General features: G+C 39.9%; 1 protein-coding gene across 1 annotated transcript; it reads left to right on the top strand.

Annotated features, from left to right (window-relative positions):
* The first annotated feature begins 462 nt into the window (after positions 1-462).
* On the top strand, positions 463-4,366 carry LOC125384233. The gene is made up of 2 exons (XM_048402831.1): positions 463-517; positions 1,764-4,366. The coding sequence occupies exon 2, from the start codon at positions 2,327-2,329 to the stop codon at positions 3,434-3,436; it is 1,110 nt and encodes a 369-aa protein (XP_048258788.1). The 5' UTR covers positions 463-517; positions 1,764-2,326; the 3' UTR covers positions 3,437-4,366.
* Positions 4,367-24,345: the final 19,979 nt, after the last annotated feature.

Below are 24,345 nucleotides of genomic sequence, written 5' to 3'. Positions count from 1 at the left end.
TGACTTATACGAAACATCATTACTTTAAAAGTATATGTAAGACAGATAAAATGCTAATCTTGTCATGTTGCCCCTGTGCAGTATTGTTTCCGACGACGAACCATTACAGGGGTGGACCACCCCATAAATCCGACGACGAACCATTACAGGGGTGGACCACCCCATAAAATCATAGACCACAGCATTAGCTGGGCCCCCGGTGCGCATGAAAACATTCGGCATTCTTGCAGTTTAAACATGAACAAACACAACGCCCTCGGAAATAGTATCTGAGAATGTCGACTCTCCCGAGCAACTGCTGTGAATATGAAAGGCGGGTTGTCCCGACAACAGCACCCAGCTGGCACACCCGAAACAATCCTAGCACGTCGTTGGACATTAATGAAGTCCAAACATGACTTAATGGTCAGGTCACGTGTCTGGGGTGTCGACTGTGGAAAGAAATATTTAACGTGTGTTTGATGAGAGCGTTAACTTGGTATTTGGTGCAGCTGAACACGTGTGTTGGTGTGTTGTGGTAAGTTTTCAACCTTCCAAAGTTATTTTATGCATATTTGAACTTATTTCAGAAGCTGAACGTTTAAACAGACCGCGGGGATTGGTGAGATTATACTTCGTGGGATATGAAGTATGTAATATATATGTAAATCTCACGTTCGTATTTGAAATCTAATTAGCGCCACTGTCTGATGAGTGAACATCTGTGTTGGTACTCCAACGGTTCAATTTACCGTTACTTTCACATTTCAGCATACGTTCGTGTCATTGTATCTTGTTTTATAAACGGAAAAATTAAAATACAACATGTAAGTATGAAAGGCTTCAAGTAGGAAACTGGGCGCTCATGCAAGATCAACAAACACATTTCATTTATGTATCGATTACACATATGAGTGAGTGAGGATGGTTTTACGGTTTTAGCAATAACCAAGCAACATCACGGCGGGAGACACCAGGAATGTGCTTCACACATTGTACCCATGTGGGGAATCGAACCTGGGCCTTCGGCGTACCGAGCGGACGCTTTAACCACTAGGCTACCCCACCGCCCCTCTATTTACATGTTAAACTGCAATGTTGTGTAGGGGTTCCCAAGTGCAGCATGGGGTAGCTTTAAAATGTATGTCGGCTATTGTTTATATTCATTTTCTCTTGTGAATGTTTAAAGTGTATGTATGTTAATAGTCGATATGTATGCAATCATTTGATATATTTATTTCATATTAACAATTGGTATGCATATCGACAATTGGTATACAGCAAATATATTTCATACGTACATGTACATTTATTACGCATGTCAACAGTGTATGACATATATATTTCATATTACCAATTGATATGCATGTCAGCAGTTAGTATGTGTTATTATTTTTTATGTACAATTAGTATGCATGAAAACAGTTAGTATATGACATATATAGAACATATATGTATAGTTAGTATGCAAGTCAGTTTGTATAACATTTAGTGTCTGCAGTTGATGTCATATTAATAGATAGTATTAACACCAACAGCCACATGGACTTTTTAAAAAAGAAATGCTGTCATATCTGTCACATTTCCCGTCTCATAAACAACATCTTGTGGTTTTTTTTAAAAACATTGTCATAATATTTCCATTCTTTGAGAAGGTCAAATATTGGGTTTAAGCAGTTAATGTTTCCTTGAAATATTTTCATAGATCCAATCTGTCATATTCTTCGTTTGGGATCAGCAAATGTCGCCTCATACCAAATGATCCCTTTTGTGTTCTGTTTTAGGCAACCAAGAAAAACACAGTAAACGCGTGACTTCGCTTCTTAGCAGAATTCTGGGAATGGGAAAACACAAAGTTTAATTTGCTGACTCGAAAGTGATTTGCTTTCTCTTTCTCCGAAACACGAGTGACATTTTGACACATGTGTGCAAAGTGAGAGCAGGGTAACTTTAAAAATTCCCCTTGAGTGACATTATCCCCCCCGGTATCCGAGATTGTTAGAAAAAGACGCCATATTTCGGGACGGGCGTTTTTCCATTCTCGGGAGAGCGGGCTTTTGTTAAGAGAGCTGGATGGCATCCTCTACCCTCAGTCACGAATTTGGAGAATTTGGACTGAGAATTTTCCGGCACACTAGGAACAAGATGAGAGAGCGATAAGGGGGGAATCCGTGCACGAGGTATATATTTTTGTTTGTTTTGACACTTTCCAATTCGCATGTTTAGGATGACTTGGGAGCCAGTTTCAGCATTACGGGCATGTTAACATTCCGTACAATTACCTGGTGGTGTAGAGCCTGCCATCGCGAGACTTCTGGCCTCCCGACCAGCGTGTTGTATCCCAGTTATGACAGAAGACTGCCGAACCTCCCGCGTGCAACACGTGCATCGCAGAACCCGAGGCACTAGCCAAGGAGAGCAGAGGGCGGGAACCTGCGCGTGGCGGGAAGCAGCAGACGACAGTTCTAGTGGAAGAGATCACGAAATAGAGAAAGACGCCTCCTCTCTTCTGCGTTTTGTCAACTTGGTATCCAGGGATATAAAAACGGTTCTGGCTTCACCCAACAGATCTAAGCGTGTTGTCGATCATCGGAGATATATCCAGCGGCAGCTATCATATCTGTTAAAGCCTGGCACCGGAACCTCACTGGGTGCTGTGGGCGACCCTTCTCTACAAACACGGAGGTCGTGTTCTGTCAACAACAAGTGGTCATCTAAGGACACTACTGACCAAATGACCAACACCTGTAGCAGTAAAGATCGTGTTTCTCCCCTGCCGGAAAAATACGCCTTCCTTCTTCCCCCTAACCCCGCCGGCATGAACTGTTTTCCTACGACGTCGTCATCGCTACCAACGTCGGCCAAAAGTCATATCGATGTCCGTCATCTCAGGCCGGGATTTGTAAACAGTGGGCACTTTTATGCATCACATGAAAAGTCCGATGTTCCTCTTAGACAGCGCCATCTGCCAGCATCGTTCTGGAAGGAACCTAATGTCCCTAAACATCAAATGGTTCCGGGAATGTTACCTTTCAATTGGTATCAGCAAGGACACGAATACAAGGACTTCTTAGACCGACTCCATATAGCTCAAGCCCATGGACTTGGTGCGGTGGGTAGCAGATTTCCAATAACAGAGTTTTTGTATTACAACTATGGCATGAAGAACAGGATGGACGCACAAGCCACGCCGTTCAGTGACAATTTATGGCCTCTTGGCCATCCACAGCAAAACAAGAAACATTCATTACCTACAGTACCACTCACTGGTGGGTGTCCATACATTGGGTGTAACTGTACCAATCCGAACCCAGAGTCATCCCATAAAGGACTTGAATGTCAGGGGCCTGTGCCACCACGGCTAGACTTGCTTCAGTCGTCAGTATGGAAACCTGTTCCAACCAAATCATTGTCGTCATACCCGACCCGATTCCACCCATTTATGCATGCGCGGTGATTTTATTGTGATAGTGACATTGTGAGTGCGTTATTTATTAACTGAAGACATTATTTGGTCATTATATGACGGATGTTGGTGCAAGTTCGTGTTCTTAAACTGGATTTTCCAAAGGATCACGTTAGAGGCAAGATTAAAGACATGATCGCATTGGAAATGCGTAAACGTCATAATTGTTGTATCATTCATAAACAATGTAAACGGTATATGGGATGCAACGCCATGGAATCTGAACTAACTGGTGTATACATGTATATTTACTATCAATTGTGTACGTTTCAAACTTAATGGCTTGCCTTGACTGTTGGATAACGCCTGACGTACTCAGACTAACTTGTGGACAGTGGCATGAATAATTCCACTCAGTGAAATGTACATCCGTGAAACTTGGAGAATATATGCGGACATGAAATTCTTACAACCAAGACAATAGACAATTATATTCATGAAATTCACACGGGATATTTTCATGAAGTCTCCATCACTAAAACTAGTGGAAATTACATAATATACACATATATTCACTCTTTACTATCATAATATTTAGTGAAAACTAGAAAACATGAAAAAGTGTGGGTTTGAAGAATTGACATGTCAAACATATTTAAGAAGAGGGAAGTATGTGATATTCATTGATTTTAGTTGCGTCTGCAATACGCCATTAAGTGACCGGGACACCATTACGTGACTATGACTTGCACCTGGATTCATGGAGCGAACTTTCGGATTTGCGGCCAATGTCCGAATAATCTAACGAGTGATCCCATTGTCTATACAAACAGTACCAATCATATGCATGTCACTATGTTTATTCATGTTTACATTTCTGTTCTCATCGAGGTATGTTGTGATCTATAATTTCATAATAGCAAACATAATACATTCGTTGCATAATCATATTGAATAATGTTTTATAAATTAAAATATTGATTTTGACGTGTTTTTTTAGTTTATGTTTGATAACTTTTGATTGGGCATGTTACGTTTGATGTTGACATACAATTAACGTTGACATTATTGAACTTACGCGCAGAGTATTTAATATTTCGTTAAATCTGTAAAGTTTCTCGAAAGAATATTTCTTTGCTTGCCAACATAAATTCAACTTTGTGAGGGTTATATTCTGCTATTAAAGCCAATAGACTTTGTAGAAGAGATTTACAGCTACGTGTCTGTGTCTGTCGTATTGTAACTTTTAAGGAGTTGGATATGTCGTTAAATAATTTACGGACACAATTTGGTCTGAAACATGTAGAATGTCTGTTTAGCTTTTCAAAAGCGAAGCTAATAGTGTAATATAACTTGGTTCTTAAGTAGCATTTAGCCACAGTGTGGTTTTAAAGTTCTATTTGATGACCCTTTACACCGCAGGAATTTTGGTAATTTGAAAAGAGATATCTCGTGCGGACATAATGGGTATAATATAAGTTTTCAAACACACGCAAGTGTGTTTTTGTTATGAACGACGCAGATGTCGTGAGGGCATTGGTAGACCCACTGTTTAACTTAACATTCAAATTCCATAGTCTTCGTGCAGATGTGGTGTCTTTCATATAGAGACTTGTACCCCTCCGCCCCCCAATCCCCCAACCCCCCACCCCCACCCATCCCTACTTCATACTTCACCCACAAACCCCACGGAACCAGTGAAGGTGACTAACTCATAGTTCATATACTGATGGGCGAGAGTACAGGTACACATAACACTGTTACCGTTCGTTTACTGCTGTATTCAATATAAATACTGCCTATAAGACAGTATACCTGAAGATCAAGGTTAGAATTGATCTTTAGCAACATTTTTGGTCGTAAGAGGCGACTAACGGAACTGGAGACTTATCCCAATTGCGTAAATTGATGCTCATGATGTCAATCACTAGACTGTCCGGTACGGACTCGATTATTTACACGCTGCCGTCATATGGCTGTAATATTGCTGGGTCTGGCGTGAAACAACAAACAAATAAACAAACAAACAGCCTATACGCGATAAGTAACTCAGTGAGATTTTGTATCTTGTGGTTCACTACTGTCAAACAAGGCCTGTTTGACTTCGCGGTACATTGAAAGTATATGCATAGACCTTGCTTCGTATTATAACCGTTACTATTTCCACTTCCAGCAATATGCATTGATAATACCAATGTTGTCCTCCGCGTCACTAGGCACCATTCACTCACTCACTCCACACCATCATGGCCGTGTTTCATTCCCACGAAAATACTTCGATTGAAACCCCGTTAATCCGTATAGGAGCGTACACACCGAGATCGCCCGGGTAAACAAAGGACAAGGTATGATATCCACGCAGTATGGATAACTGAAATTCATTTTTGAATAGGGATATTTGTGTTTAAAGGGTATATATGTTTACTCTTCTTTTTGTGCACGTTTAATTTTGTAACTCTTCGAACATATAGAAATGTAGTCTTTCCTTGATCAGGGCTGTAGTTGCTATTAATAGGATATTAAACATGAACAAGTAATATTTGGGTGATTGAGAGATGCGCTCTGGTTGGTCCAGTGTGAATTGTATAGCTGACCCGGAACATGGATATATAACCCGAGTCGCCGAAAAGGGTGGTGCACATGCGAAAGATTCAGAGAAAACATTTCACGCAGGGGCGATTCACACAGTGTTCAAACAATTTTTGAATACAGTTATCGAGATAATGATGTATAAACATTTGATTCTTTGAATCTTAGCCATGGTTTAAATAAGTAAGACCACTCGGACCACAGAGTTGTTTAGTAGTAATCTTGGTTATAATCTGTCATGCCATGACTTTAGTAATATGAAAGAAACGGGCGGTCCTTAAGTTCTTTTGAGTTGCATACATGTACCTGCTGTTTGTTATGTTAATATACCATTTGGTTATTACGATCATGCAAAATGCAAGTGAATTGCCGGTAATGAGATTTCATCTACAGCAAGTTTGTGTTTTCTTTTTGTAGAGTTACGATATGTAATAAATTAAAAATATATTTCGCTAGGAATGACGCCATTTAGACAATAGCGCATTCACAGCCTTAAGAAAATGAAATCCATCGTTGATATGTTTAATACGATTTTAACAAAGGATACATCATGTATTAAGTAGTGAGGCACGGGGAAATGGGGTTTAACTTCGCGTTGCACATGTATTGCGACGTTTATGCTCGTGTGTGTGGCTGCTGTCCGGACTGATGAGGTGAGGTGAGGTGAAATGGGGTTTAACGTCGCGTCCAAGATTATTGCACTTATATAGCGACGTGCATGCATGTGTGTGTGTGTGTGTGTGTGTGTGTGTGTGTGTGTGTGTGTGTGTGTGTGTGTGTGTTTGGCTGCTTGTACTAGTCCGGACTGATGCCGATTTATAGTGCTAGCCCAATGAGATACCATACCGCAGTTTAACACGAATACCCCACTCAGACACAGTATACTGACTCCGAGCCGACCAGCCCTTGTTTTAGCCCCGAGCGTCTGACAGGGTAACAACAAGAGCCATCTTTTAACGTCTTTTGGCATGACGCGGCCGGGGGTCGAAAACCCGACCTTCCGCTCACACATGAGACTACATAGGCGGTCTATATATTTTGTAATAGATGTAGGTAAGACCAAGAAAATATTTTTGTTTCTCAGAGACCAGTCTACGCTAAAATGTTTTTCAGCTAAATTAATTCGGTTCCGATCCCGCATCGATAAAATTATTTTTCCATATAAAAGGCCGGATTTTTTGTTTTGGTTAACGGATTGGGATAGTGAAATATTTGATCGATACGTATAACAAAACTAAAACAACATTCTATCAACTCAAACGTTTCATTTAGATCAGAAGGTGATAAAAAATAATCTTGACCTGGCTTTGTTCTTCATAAATATCATAAATCTAAATTTGACAGCGGCATTTCAGTTTTATGGATTGTTTGGTATGACACTTGATTGTAGTTTAACATGACATCTGTTGGACAAAGCAATCTTAGCGCTAAGGTGATCGCAACTCTCATAACTTAACACAGTCTTAAGACAGTCGGAGCGCTAAGCTTGTTTTGCACAACGTCACCCTATATTTAGCCCTGGGGAGAGACGCCTACTGCATCAATGTAGTTCTTTATTGAAAAAAATGATATTTATTATCAAAAGTAAAAGAATCTGTTGTAAGTCATATAAAGATGTTTCACGTTATTACAATTATCAAAGCGATAATTACCGTCGGTTTTTTCTTCTTCTGAATTTTGATTTTTTGAGCTCTGCGGATCCGTAAACCAAGCGACAAAAGGTAAGGCCTAAAGAACACATAAACATACGCTCTCCGTCTTTATATCCAGTGTATACTTTCAATGTCATAATAAATTTAGTGGCTGGGGATAGTGGTGAATGACCTGAAATAAGAGTGAGTGAGTTGGGTTTAACGCCGCTTTTAACAGTATTCCAGTATCACGGCGTGTCAGCTTAATGTGGGAGGAAAGCCCGAAGTGATGCAGGTCTCAGGCGTTTACCACTTCGGTGAAACCCACGAGCACGGGTATGGTGCTGACAAACCTAGAAACATAATCGGGGCGAACCGGGATTCGACCCCACAATCATAGGTTTCTGGCGTACCCAAGGGACGCAACTCTGCACAGCGAATCGCGGCGCCTTAGACGACTGGGCCACCCGTGCCCCCCCTGAAATAAGACTTTGATAATTATAAAAATCGCCTTCAGTGTTTACTGTATTTGGACGAGGAGAGACTTATTTTGATGCATTTCTTAATGTCGATTGTTTTATTCATGTACCAAGCTGGCAGGTGGCATCGAGACCGCCTCCGTGGTTTATTGGCAGAGCGTCCGCCCGGAGAGCGGAAGATCGGGGATCGATCACCGGCCACGTCATACCAAAAAACGTTAAAAGATGGTACTTAGTGTTACCCTGCTTGGTACTCGAGATTAAGGGGCTAAAACAAGGACTGGTCGGCTCGTAGTCAGTACACTGTGTCTGAGTGGGGTATTCATGTTAAACTGAGGCATGGTATCTCAGTGGGTTAGCACTATAAAATCGGCACACACACATCACATCACATAATGGAGCGGGTAGTCAGTCTCTGTGATTGTGTGTCATTGGATCTCGGTGGCGTGGGAAGTTGTGCATAATATCAGTCACTGGTTTGTCTGGTCCAGATTATTTAGAGGCCACCGTTGGTGAGTGCGACTTAAAACAAACAAACAAACAAACAAACAACAAAAAATCTTCCATACATCTACAATGCTTTCAGTTACAGAGTCCCATCCTCTTTCCTAATATAGATTTTGCAATAATTCTCGGTTTAGTTAAATATGTTATTTCAAATTACTTAAACAGAAAACATATGCGAGTTTACTCAGAGAGCAATCACTTAATAGTGTTTACTTCTTTTCCGTGCATTGCCATGTCGACAAATGGACATGGAAATACGGGATAATATTAATGTTGAGTGATCATTGACATGGGATTACACTAAACTCCGCACAACGACACATCGTCATCAAAATAGAGCGAATAGACTCACGCACTGCAGTGGAGCCCTTGTCGCATAGTACTGCTTCTTTGTAGCATTGGCGTTGCGTAACCTCCATGTAGTGGAGACGGTGTCTCATAGAGATCCTTATTCTGATAATTATTTCGAGCTATTCATGGCCGTCATGTTGGGATTTGACATCAGTACTCTGGCCAAGCATGAACAAACTTAAAGAAAGGTATGAGTAAAAGTGCGTGAAGCGCACCTTAAATATCCCTCACATCCGTTACAGCCCTTCCCTATCTTGTCAGTTGTTGTCACGCTGCTTTCTAATTTTAATTATTATCTCGAATGTTGATTTAGTGATTTAGTTGATTTAAATTCCACATATTATATACTATTCAAATGAAGAATACCCGAATTGTTCATATGACTATAGTTAATCTGTCATTGCTGGTGGGTTTTGCGACACACACCTTTCCAATTGTGGGTGTTCTTTAACTTGTTTTTGAGTAGAAGTATATAATTCCGTGACCCTTTGTTACTCTTGGCGGTGTCGGTCCCAGGGACGTCGCGCGGATTAATAGATTCACAACAAAACATGGGGTAGGAGGATGAACCCTGTGTATGTGTGTTGCTGTTTTCTTTTCTTCTTTTACTTGCGTATAGTGTTTTCTTTTAATCTATAAATGTTTTACGCATGTTAATGACTTAATTGTCTCATAGGTCATACTGGCCCGGCAATGTGCACATCTACCCGAGGTACGTAGCAATTTATGCTGTACAATGCGACCCGTGAAGATCCATGCTTGCTGTGAAAGGCGACTATACTTGTAAGAGACGACTAACAGGATCGGGTAGTCAGGCTTGCTGACTTGGTTGAAGCATGTCATCGTATTCCAATTGCGTGGATCGATGCTCATGATGTGAATTACTGGATTGTCTAGTCCAGACTCGATTATGTACATACCGCCGTCATATAGCTGGAATATTGTCGAGTGCGGCGTTAAACAACAAACAAACAAAACTGTACAATGCGTGACACTTTAATAAAAATCTTCTTCTTCTCCTTCTGACCCGTGAAGATTCCGGGTTAGAATAGGTCTTCAGCAACCCATACTTGCCGTAAAAGGCGACTATGCTTGTCGTAAAAGGCGACTAACGGGATCGGGTGGTCAGGCTCGCTTACTTGGTTTGATACATATCATCGAATCCCAATTGCGTGGATCGATGCTCATGATGTCAATCACTGGCTTGTCTGGTCCAGACTCGATTATGTACAGACCGCCGTCATATTGCTGGAATATTGTCGAGTGCGGCGTTAAACAACAAACAAACAAACAAACAAACAAACAAACAAATCTTCTCCTTCTATTTCGTTTTTACTGTACACTGTACTGAAACTATATATGTTGTCGAGAGTGAGTAGAGTTTGGACATTTCTTTCAAATGCCAGAATGGACAAAGAAAGTAATTAGCGTTTCATTTTACCATATCAGTCAGCGACACATATTGTATTTTCTAATTTCTCTCGCTACTACCTCTGTAGCGTTACTAATACCGCAATCACCACCACTACTACTACTACTACTACTACGACGACGACCACCACCATCACCACCACCATTCTTACTACTGCTATATTCTACTCTACTACTTCTACAAATATTGCAGCCTCGTGAAGATCCGGGTTGGAATAGGTCTTCCGCAACCCATACTCGCCGTTAGAGGTGACTATGCTTGTCGCAAGAGGCGACTGACGGGATCGGGTGGTCAAGCTCGGTGACTTCGTTGATGCATGTCATCGTATCCCACTTATTTACAGACTGTCGTCATAAAGCTGGAATATTGCTGAGTGCGGCCTAAAACAACAAACAACTGAATTAAACTTTGTTTCTTGGCACGCAGTGTGAAGATTCTGATTCAAAATTCCCATCGCCGTTGGTGATGTTTCCCTCCATGCTGTTGCTGATTGCAGTTCAGGATGGGTGTAAACCCTGTTTATGCGTCAAGATACAAAACTGGCGTCAATTTCAACAAGACTATTAGAATTACCTCCCCTTGACCGTACTGGTAAGTTTCTGAGCGGGCTTGACCAGCAGTGTCACTGTCCTTGGCCAAGCAACAATGGATGCCGCAATGTGGCCACAAATAGCCTTGTGGTTAAGTATATGGTATAAAGAATGGTGAAGTGTTCAAACACTTGTCACGATCGGGACATTCTAGACTTGGTATTTTATTACTAATAAGACAGGGGACAAATATATCTATGTAGTTTTTGTTTGTTGTTTAACGCCGCACTCAGCAATATTCAAGCTATATGACGGCGGACTGTAAATAATCAAGTCTGGACCAGACAGTCCAGTGATTGACATCATGAGCATCGACCCACGCAATTGGGATCGATGGCATGTATCAACCAAGTCAGCGAGCCTGACCACCCGATCCCGTTAGTCGCCTTTTACGACAAGTAAGTCGCCTTTTACGGCAAGTATGGGTTGCTGAAGACCTATTCTACCCCGGAATCTTCACGGGTCATATCTATGTAGTGTACACGGCACCTTTTGTGATACACCCTTTCCTGCAGGGCGTTTTCCACGTCCCCTTGTTTTGTTTCTTTGTTGTTTAACGCCACACTCAGCAATATTCCAGCTATATGACGATAGTCTGGGCCAGACAATCCAGTGATGGACATCATGAGCATCGATCTACGCAACTGGTATACGATGACATGCATCAACCAAGTCAGCGGAGCCTGACCACCCAATCCCGTGAGTCGCCTCTTACGACAAGCATGAGTTGCTGAAGACTTATTCTACCCTGGATCTTCGGGGGTTTCATATCGCATTTCACGAATGTATGGTTTACGTTTGCAATGTCATACTGTGGATACTTTAATCTTGAAGATAACATTTTCCTTTCGCTAGAATAAAAGATCTCAAATATATTTAAAAAGCACAACACATAATGTAATATAAAATTGTGCTTATTAATTCACAGATACATATACTGAGTGACGAAAAAGAGTGATTTTGTCAGTATCAATGTGAAAGTAGCATGTGCAAATGTCGATATAACAGATAGTTTGTTTTACAGATAGTTTGAAGAAAAATGTATTTGAGTTCGTCCAATAAACAATATTATAACCTTGTCACAATGCAATGTCATACCATTCGTCAAAGGGTTTAAAGCATTATATAATTAGAAGTAACCCTGAAATGGTCATGGAACCAATAAGCTTTGAAGTCCTCCGTTGTTTACGATAATTATGGTAATTCTTCAACATTAAATATAAACAAGTTTAAACCAAGCATACATGTATATCATATTCATATTACCATTGGTGTCCAAACTACGTGTAAAGACCATCGGATTTATTTACTGGATGCTGCATTTGAAAGCAAAGCCATGTCATCAATTGTTTTGTCACTGAGTGCACAATTTTCGTTTTCAACATTTTGTCTCGAAAGCAACGAAAAACAAGATATGACGTTATAAAGTTACGTAGTCGTGATATAAACTCACACAGTGCCTGATATAAGGTAAGATAACATTTTATTATCCCGAAGGGGAAGTTGAATGACATCAACACAAGCACACGCACGCACGCACGCACGCACGCACGCACGCACGCACGCACGCACACACACACACACACACACATCAGAAATCACCAAATGATACATATTGCTTGATATAAAATCACATAGTTATAGTGTCTGATATATAGATAGGTATTGTTTCATATAAAATTACATAGGTCGTGATATAGCCACATTGTGCGTTATATAAAGTAAGATATAGCGTGATGTAGCTGCAAAGTATGTTATATAAAGTCACATAGAGCGTGATATCGCCGCACAGTGAGAGGGTGTGATATAGTGCGTTATATAAAGTAAGATATAGCGTGATGTAGCTGCAATGTATGTTATATAAAGTCACATAGAGCGTGATATCGCCGCATAGTGAGAGAGTGTGATATAGTGCGTTATATAAAGTAAGATATAGCGTGATGTAGCTGCAAAGTATGTTATATAAAGTCACATAGAGCGTGATATCGCCGCATAGTGAGAGAGTGTGATATAGTGCGTTATATAAAGTAAGATATAGCGTGATGTAGCTGCAATGTATGTTATATAAAGTCACATAGAGCGTGACATCGCCGCACAGTGAGAGAGTGTGATATAGTGCGTTATATAAAGTAAGATATAGCGTGATGTAGCTGCAATGTATGTTATATAAAGTCACATAGAGCGTGACATCGCCGCACAGTGAGAGAGTGTGATATAGTGCGTTATATAAAGTAAGATATAGCGTGATGTAGCTGCAATGTATGTATACATATTGCTTGATATAAAATCACATAGTTATAGTGTCTGATATATAGATAGGTATTGTTTCATATAAAATTACATAGGTCGTGATATAGCCACATTGTGCGTTATATAAAGTAAGATATAGCGTGATGTAGCTGCAAAGTATGTTATATAAAGTCACATAGAGCGTGACATCGCCGCACAGTGCGTTATATAAAGTCACATAGAGCGTGATATCACCGCATAGTGAGAGGGTGTGCTATACCCGCATAGTGCGTTATACAAAGTCACATAGAACGTGATATAAATTCACATGGAGCGTAAGATGTAAGACAGATTTTAGTACAGTAATAGACACTTTGCACGTGAATAAGATAGGTTCTACTATGTGCAAAGTCACGTTATGAAAATCTGCATTTTCATGTGACCAAATTGTCCTTAATACAAAAGCAACTACATTGCAGAGGAAACGGGCACATAATGCGTCATGAAAAGTCAAGTATTACGAGACATAAAACAAGCCGAACTGTGCCCAAATACTGTGCAAAGAAAATATGCGTCTCCTCCCTTACAATATAATCATAGCAATATTTTTATTCTGTTTTGTATGTCAATGTTTTAATTAGTCATGTTCATGTTTTGTACCCTGCCCCCTGTGTGTGTTTTGTACAATAAATATTCTTCTTCTTCTTCTATTGTCACAAAATAGCTCATTTTGAGTGGTAAACAATTGTCAGTCAGCGTCTACATATTATTTTAGCTTATTTGTGTTCTCGCATATATTCTGGAAATAAAACTAATTCTACAAATGTCCTCATGTACCGACAGTTCTTGTTCAGAATGCTGCCGGGGTTTGTCAACATACTCGCCTGCGATGTCTACACTGTGTAGACGCAGAAAATCGATTGGATTTGTATGTAAGGAGTTACCCCCCTTGAACCATTGCCCTCTTGCTGAAAACTTCGTTTGGTGAAGCGCAAAGCTTTGATAGTCGTCCGATAGAAATGTGAACTATTGTATGGTGAAAGCACACCTAATTGTTTTCGTTTATAAATTTTATAAAGTGTGCTTGTTAATAAGACTTGTACATTTTCTGACATTAAAATAACATATGTTTGTTTAAATCACTCAGATTTGTAAAGGTAGGATTTAATAACATACAACATTTAAAGCGTGCGTGTCTTAAATCTTCATAAAAAGGACATGATATTACAAAATGTAATTCATCTTCGATGATTCTGTTATTAAACTGTTTAAAACATTGTGGGCTAATATTATATAGAAGATGGGTTTGTGGTTTGTTAAAACGTCCAGTTTCTATGGCAAGGGGTAAAGATCCACATCTAAACAAATCTAAAATTCGATGGTGGTCCCTATATCATACATTTAAAACGTACGATTTGACAACATTTTGCATCTTAAATTGCCTCAAAGTTCTAAGCTTATTGCCAATTACATTTTCGGTCATCCCACAATTCTCTGCTCCATATTTCATTATCAGCTGTAGTGAGAAACTCTCTGATATTTTCAATTGTTTTATTTCTTGTTTTGGTGAATACACATACAAAAACAAACAATCCGCTGAACTGGTGGCAGATAGTTCCGCAGATTTGTTTACAACAAATGACTACACAGCTGGTGACAATGATATTCATATATTTGCTTTGTTCATAATACATAAGGGGCGGTCGGGTTGCCTTGTGGTTAAAGCGTTTGCTCGTCACGCCGAAGACCCGGGTTCCAATCCCAACATGGGTACAATGTGTGAAACCCATTTCTGGTGTCCCCCGCCGTGATATTGCTGGAATATTGCTAAAAGCGGCATAAAACCATATTTACTCGATCATAATACATACACAATCGGGCTCATTAGAAATAGACGATATTGTCACAATTAGTGTGTATGCTATTCATTGCGTCTCGTGACGTCTGCTGATCTCACTATTGGTAATATAGGCACACACGTATTGGCCAGTGTTAGGCAAATGGGGGATATCTGGCTCTATCCCCTCCAGAGACTTCACCATATTTTGTGTTTTATGAGTGACATAGCAACGAGTGAAAATGTCACCTTTATCAGATTACGAGATGAGATAAACTTGTCATTCGACAAGAAAGGCCAGTGTTCTGTTTATTATGTAGTTTTCTCACTTATCTTGCATGTCCCGAAACTATGTCAATCAGACAGACTGGAGGTAATACCGGCAAAGCGTTTATTCCACTCGGTTGGAGCAATTGTTATGTTTAAAATAAACATAGTATTTCGTCACCATACGCATAATATACATGTATACACACAGACAGACAGATACACAGACAGACAGACACGCGCACACAGAGAGACACACGCACAATACATGTACATACACGTCATATATACTTTTGAAACGTACACGTAACACACACAGACACACACGCAGACACACACACGCGCAGACACACACGCATAATACGTGCACATACTCGTCATACATACTTGTGAAGCGTACACGTAACCCACACAGACACACACAGACACACACGCACAATACATGTACACACTCGTCATACATACTTGTGAAACGTACACGTAAAACACGCAGACACACACACGCGCAGACACACACGCATAATACGTGCACATACTCGTCATACATACTTGTGAAACGTACACGTAACCCACACAGACACACACAGCCACACACGCACAATACATGTACACACTCGTCATACATACTTGTGAAACGTACACGTAACACACGCAGACACACACACGCGCAGACACACACGCATAATACGTGCACATACTCGTCATACATACTTGTTAAACGTACACGTAACCCACACAGACACACACAGCCACACACGCACAATACATGTACACACTCGTCATACATACTTGTGAAACGTACACGTAACACACGCAGACACACACACGCGCAGACACACACGCATAATACGTGCACATACTCGTCATACATACTTGTGAAACGTACACGTAACCCACACAGACACACACAGCCACACACGCACAATACATGTACACACTCGTCATACATACTTGTGAAACGTACACGTAACACACACAGACACACACACAACCACACACGTACAATACATGTACATACACGTCATACATACTTTTGAAACGTACACGTAACACACACACACACACACACACACACACACACACACACACACACACACACACACACACACACACACACACACACACACACACACGCATAATACATGTACATACTCGTCATACATACTTGTGAAACGTACACGTAACACACACAGACACTCACGCATGATACATGCACATACACGTCATGTGAAACGTACACGTAACACACAGAGACACACACACACTCATACACGAACAATACATGTACATACACGTCATACATACTTTTGAAACGTACACGTAACCCACACAGACACACACAGACACACAGAGATACCCATGATTATTACATGTACATGCACGTCATGCGAAACGTACACGTAACTCCCACACACAAAGACTCACACAACCACACACGTAGAATACATGTACATACTCGTCATACATACATTTGACGTACACATAATCCACACAGACACACACAGACACACATGCATAATACACGTACATGCACGTCATGTGAAACGTACACGAATCCCAGACAGACAGTCACACACACAACGACACACACAGACACACAGACACAAACAAAGACACACACAGACACACATGAATAATACATGTACATACTCGTCATGTGAAACGTACACGTAACCCAGACAGACAGACAGACAGACACACAGACACACACAGACACACACGCATCATACGTGTACATACTCGTCATGTGAAACGTACACGTAACCAACACACACACACACACACACACACACACACACACACACACACACACACACACACACACACACACACACACACACACACACACACACACACACACACACACACAGAGAGAGAGACACACACACACACAAAGACACACACATAATATATGTACATGCATGTCATGTGAAACGTACACGTAACACACAGACACACACTCACACACAGACACACACACACACACACACACACACACACACACACACACACACACATGAATAATACATGTACATACACACATACAATATATGTACATACACGCCATACACACACGGACACACACATACACATACACACATACACAATCAAAAGTCACAAACACACACATACATATACACATACACACACATGCTGGCGGGTGCACGGACAGAGGTATACGTCAATGACGAATGCCTGACCCACCGGAAATGCGTTCCCGGAAATTTTCTCACGTGCGCTTTCGACTAGGGTTATAACATGCTCACCCAGTTGTATGTATACACGATGAGCCTGAGCTTATCTGACTTAGTAAAAGATAACAGGTTTAAAAATGTGTTTAAAGAAGGAGACAATTATCGCCTCTAGAACGCGATTATACAATATAGTTCAAGGAAGCAATCAGGGGAGGATCTGTATATGTTTTAAAGATTCATTTCTTTATAAAGAACAGTGTGTGATAAGGGCCTTTTTAACCCACATGATCTGTATAATTAAAAAATGAGCAAATCTTTTTGAAACTGTTATGAACGTTATCAGATGTGTTCATACATGTATGAATGAGAGCTACGGGGATTTGCTTCATTTCAACAAAAGCATGTTTTGGACGTATTACAACACTAAAAAACGTCTCGTAGATGTTTTCAAGAAGGACTTTTTGTAAATACATGTTCTTAACAAGGTGACCCAAGGATATGCATGTGATACAGACAAACATATGATAAAAAAAAGTCTTCTAGGGCCACGTTAGACCATGAAATCTTATGTCACACTATACCCTTCTTGACTCTAAAAATACAAAAAATAATTTTCCCGATGCTGATTGTGGAATAGAGCTAGTTAGAGCTGGCTAGACTTGCTTTTGTATACGTTTCTAGATTGTGTTTTGTTTCATAAAATAAATATATTTCACAGTCATGGTGCAGGACTAGGGTCGAGTAATTGCTTAGTTAGACTTGAAGTTGGACAAAGTTGCCCTTTTCGTCCATTTTAGTCATTATGTTTTTAAAAGTGCCGTTCTCCTAACTCGTCCTTTGATTGTATGATGCGACAAACGGCCTCGTGTCCTCTTCCTAGAAAAACAACAACACATAACTACCCATGCTGATAGGATAAATGGCTTTGATACCCTGCAGACAGTATATTGATGTTACTAAAAACCTTAATAAGAGTTGGATCTTATTTCTGAAGCATTACAAGGAAGCCTCTTATCTCAAACTCGTTTAACTCGATATCGTACTTCGGAAGAGTGAATGAGTATTGTTTTACGTCACTTAGAGCAATATTCTAACTGTTATAAATAATGAGTTTGAGGTTTTACGTTTTTCAAAATTCGAAGTTACCAGAACTCTCGTTAGACACACATATATGAAATTAATTGTATGTTTCTGAAAGTGACTTCACCTTTTTGGAACATGCTTAAATATGCACTAGTTGCTGTGTCAGGTGTTCGCTTTTTAAAACTATATTTTAAACTATTTTGAATAAAATAAGACGGTTAAAAGAACCCCGCCAAGTGTACAGGTGTCATATATCGCCAGCAAGGTGCTGGTCCTGACTATGAAGAGTATCAGAGAACAATGCATTCAATATGGTCTTCACTGGTATAAAAGCGGAGGCAATAGATCGCATCAAGGCTTAAGCGCTATGTGAGAACAGTCTGTAACCAACCTCGCATTAATTACTTAAAATGATCCGAACAAATAAGACGACATCGTCGTCTCGACCCCAACCACCTGTAAAAGATGAAATTATTAACATTTTATGAAGATTACACCTTCTCCGTTGGGCTGATGTTGAGGGTCGTTGATCTTTTGATATTCGCAGCAGTAGGCTGGAACGCGTGCTTGATCTTGTGCTATTAATCTGTCATTACCACGTAATAAGACATAAACACGCCCTCGACCCCGATTATACCCGGAGTTGGCTCAGAGGTTTTAGTTTTACCTCATAGCCAAAATTTGAATATAATATCTATTTTTTAGTACTTGAAAAAACATCTGGACATCTTTGTGCTTCTCGTACCCGGTACTATTATTCAGGACGCAGGGGCATTCAAGTGATAATAAGGCGCACCCTTTTCTATTAAAAAAATCGTATTTTCATTGGTCAGTTCCGCCGGCCGCGGCACGAGCAGCGCACGCGCTTTATTGTCACATGGCGCGAGGCAAGTTATCGAATCTTTCACGCTCGGACGAGCCCATTTGTGCTTTCATCTTTTCAGGCCCTGGGTTGAAAGATAATTTTCTCCGACACGCTGTTTCAGTTATGCCAGGTGAACAAAGATCGTCCAGAGCGGTTGTTTGATGTTCGAAATTAAGTGAAATATGACAGTTATCAAGGCGAGGTTGATGTGATTCTGTAGATAAGTTTGTTCGCTTGCTGTTCATTTTCAAATTGGTTTCCACGCTCGGCCGTCTTCGCTTGGGCGAGATTATCTGCATGTCTACGGTTTTAATGAAACCAGTATCGCATCCATATATCTATATGTCCAATCAAACTAACTGATAAGACAAAAAAACAATCAAATATAAGTTACTGATAACAAAAAAACAAAAACCGATATCTGTGTAAAATAAATAAGCTAGTGATTAACCTTCCACGATTTTGAAATTGAGAAAAAGAGCTTTCATGGTGTATGTATTAAAAAATACGATTTATTTGTATGTTACTTGTTACCGCCCTCAAAAATTTAATACAAAATTTAGATGTTGATTTAGCTCTTTTTCAGCGATAAGTAAATTTATTGTTATATATTCGTACATCTCCTTCCCATTTATGCGCACTATCTCTGTCATATATCCTTCATACAGTTTTCTGCTTGAGACAAATCATATAGTTTGCTGCCAGATCTGTGTACGTATTTCAAATACACGCTACCTATAATAAATTCGTACGAAGTCATCACGACCCGTTTCACACTATTAACAGTTGGTGTTCCACGCGATTAAAGGTGATTTAAGAGTATGTGTTAATTTCACGAATGCTAAGCTAATACCAACAAATGTACGTTTTCTATAAACAAGAAATTAAACCCGAACAGTGCCACTGCATATTTTTGAATTATTGAATTTAATCAAACTCATAATAATAACAATATGTAACAGGAACCCCAAATAGGACCTCCAAATGTTTATGCAAATGTCATTATAGAATTAAATGTCCATGGTGATACCAAATTGTTTTCGGCGCTAAAATAATACATTCCACCATCTGTCGAGCTTAGGCTGTCGAGTCATTAACGATAGCATAAGTGCGGGTGAGTAATTTTAACAATTTAGGATTACACATGTAGATTTAATCACACGAAGTGCCATTTATAATGTACTAAGCTTGGGTACCTTCCGCATGAGCGCGGTCAGCCATTGCTATGTTGTAAACTATTTGGTCATTACCTTTATTCGATAATAATTTTTTTGAAAAAATTATTTCTTGCTTATGTTAATGGTAAATAAACAACATAATTTATTTTTAATGTCAATGTAATCATTCGTCTGGATATGGCACACGTTAATTGTCGGTTGTATGACTGTTCGACAAAGACATCATAACATTAAAATATTTTCACTGTCAATTTAGTTTCAACATATTTCTAACATTGATTTACCCCGACACTACAATGATAAGAAATAGTATCCATTGTTTGTAGACAAAACTCTCTTTTTTTCCAAAACACTACACACATTACTTGTTAAAAAACAACATTTTAATTTCACTCCAACAATTCGTACCCAACGTTTTGTTGAATCCGCGTAGTGTTTCGTGATGCGTAAGAACTGTTGAACTATAAGTGACCGACCATTTAACCATACTCTGTGTGTGTGTGTGTGTGTGTGTGTGTGTGTGTGTGTGTGTGTGTGTGTGTGTGTGTGTGTGTGTTATTGTTCATCAGTCTGAAGCATAATATTGTTTTTTTAAAAATTGTCGGGGAAATATTATTTTGTTCGATAAAGCCCCATCCCCTCCACACAACCCCAGAATATCAAACGGTCGGTCCCTTAGTATGTACATATTATACACAAGCATTATGTTACCCGAATATATAAAACTATCCGAAAGAATAATATTTTATTTTGTTTCACTTTAACCTTTCGTAGCAAAAACCTTCACAACAATGATTCAAGATGCGCACGTATACAGTTAGCGTGTAATGTTATATATAAGTAGTATATGCGCCGAATTTAAGAATAACTGACCGTTAAGACTTAAATCGACCAATAAAGAAAAAAATCATTAAGGCGAGAACTGTGTGTTTGGACAAAGCGTAAATGTGCTGTTTCACACCAAACATGTGCTAAACACCGATAAATATGCTATACATCACCACTGAGTGAATTTTATTTTACACCACTTTTAGCAATATTCCACCAATATCACAGCACCGGCACCACACAGTCTGTTCATGACGGTGATCGAACCTTGGCTGTCGGCGGGCCGAGCGGACGCTTTAATCGCTACCAACACACTTCTGTGACGTCATTCTGTTCTTTATTATCTCCATTATGTTTCAGGAATGGAGATTTGGTTTTGAATTATTCATTATCATGAACTAACGTTTCAATTTTTTACACTTGGAATAAAAATATATTTTTTATTCTGACACTCAAGTGACTGATTTGAAATTTGTCGGAAAACGTGTCGCCAGCTAGGCTCGAACCCGCATCGCACGACTTGAGGACGTGTAAAAGTCATCCTCGGCCACAGTCACACATGACAGCACGTGTGAAATTAATCATTAAATATTATACAGTATTTTCATAATCCGTAGAAAGGTAAATGTCTAAACTTGTGTTACATCATGTTCCCAATACCGATGTTCATGATAAACCAATTAGATAAATCTTTGGAAAGACAAAAAAACAAAAAAACACACCTGATAATCGGTAAAATATGTATATCCGTGTTAAGGACCCTATATTACCTATAATCCTATAGCATGTTTTTAAAACGTGCACGAATTGATAAAATACTAGTTTAGTATCCCCACGAACCCCATGAAGATCCGTGTTAGAATAGATCTTCAGCAACCATACCTGTCGTAAAAAGGCGACTGTGCTTGTCATAAGAGGCGACAAACGGGATCGGGTGGTCAGGCTCGCTGACTTGGTTGCTGCATACCCTAATTGCGTAGATCAATGCTCATGAAGTCAATCACTGGATTGTCTGGTCTTTACTCGATTATTTACACAGACCGCCGTCATATAGCTGGAACATTGCAAAGTGCGGCGTTTAACAACAAATAAACAAACAAATAAACAAAGAACCCATACGAAGATAAGCTCTCGACGGCGCTTGGTGCCCGTGCGACACTGACAGAGAGCATATTCTATATACATCTCGCTAATGGGACTCACACAATAATAACACAAGCTACAGAGAGTTCTGGTTTAATTTTCAAATGATTTACACAAGGGAATATTTTGGCAAAGTCAAAAAGTAGGGATGTGTTTTTTTAATAAGTAGGGGAAAAACGTCTTCTGTGGCTGCCATACTTCCCACTTCTCCAGTGATCTGACCGTGTCGAATCTACATGCATAACGAACCCATCGATGTCAACCACGCTGTGAATCAAAATGCCGACATTAAGACATTAATACTAAGAAAATGAACACATCATTAGTTTGAAAATATCTATGTTAGAAGAGCAAATAAAACGAAGCCTTTGTCATTCAAAGAATCGTTAAATTTTCGCGGTGGGGTAGCCTAGTGGTTAAAGCGTTCGCTCGCCTAGCCGAAAACCCGAGTTCGATGTCCCAGATGGGTACAATGTGTGAAGCCCATTTCTAGTGTACCAGGCCCTGATATTGCCAGAATGTTGCTTAAAAGCGGCGTTAAACCATACTCACTCACATATATCCATGTTCCAGATACCTTTTATGAATAAACGTTAGTTTCTGACACTTGACTAAATCACCCGAGTCGCGGAACAATGCTCATTTTTGTATACAGAGTGGACTTATAGCTTCGCATTCAACCAATGCCACTTAAAATATTGATGGTCACTCTTACTCATAACTGTTCACGTATACACACACCAGTCAAGGCTGATATCTAGACACTAGTCTGTACGGCAAAACACATATATTTCTTCATGCTGTTTTGCCACAAAAATAAGAAAATATATATATGGCAAATTATCACGTACGTAGCCATGCCATGTGTTTTTTATCTGTTTCTGTAATATGAGTGGGCGAGGTATTCGAATATAGACACGTCTTTCTCCATTAGTGTAGTGTTATTGTTTCATTTTCCTTTAACGCTTAATATAGCGTTTATACAAAACGAGTATTCTTGTATTTTCTCCATTTCTTAAATCAAATTGGAAATACTTATCAGTCTATGAACGTGAGAGTTCTATTTCATACGTTAATTTTATCTATGACGTAAATTCTATCACTTTATAAAAAAAAGTCCTTTCTTCAATTCTTGTTTAAATTTGACTGGGCAAACGATGAATACCTATTCCCATCCTGTTCGCAAGGAAACGCATTAACTAAACTTTCACACGGTTATTGAGCGGATGTCAAATGAAAAAGAAAATTTTGAATTGAAACGAATAATAATAAAATCCCTGACGCCAAGCCAACAGGTGCGACGTGTCGGTCAACAGGTAAGACAAATGGTCAGATATTGACCACAAAGGCTTTCCAGCCATGTCACTGCATTCATATTTTGAATTTAAATGACTCGGATATGACCCTAGCCGAGTTGATCTAACCCCTCACCTCATCACAGCGCTGTAATACAATGCGAATCATTGGAGTGAGGGTAGGGAGTAACGGTCAGATTCCTGTCCCCTCCCTGGTCAGTTATTATCGGTCGAGGGGCCACAAGGGCACGGGGCCGCCTGGGTAAAAAATTGAACTTTTGTTCTGTTGCTTGTGTCACCTTTTGCCACGTATTCAATTTTTTCCGGGTTTTGTTTGACCAGTTGAGCTTCGCAGGTGATCAGGGAGGGGGAGCTGACCGACGGTACACCCCGCCACCCCCCACCCCTGTATAGTCAGCACATAAAGGTTGCCGTAGCGGGTATGTAAGTCCAGCTGGCCT

The sequence above is a fragment of the Haliotis rufescens genome, unplaced genomic scaffold (assembly GCF_023055435.1).
Source record: "Haliotis rufescens isolate VD_foot unplaced genomic scaffold, xgHalRufe1.0.p SCAF_3, whole genome shotgun sequence".
NCBI classification, from domain to species: Eukaryota; Metazoa; Mollusca; class Gastropoda; order Lepetellida; family Haliotidae; genus Haliotis; species Haliotis rufescens.
The sequence above is the reverse complement of the archived record's forward strand: the minus strand, read 5'-3'. Positions and strand labels throughout refer to the sequence as shown.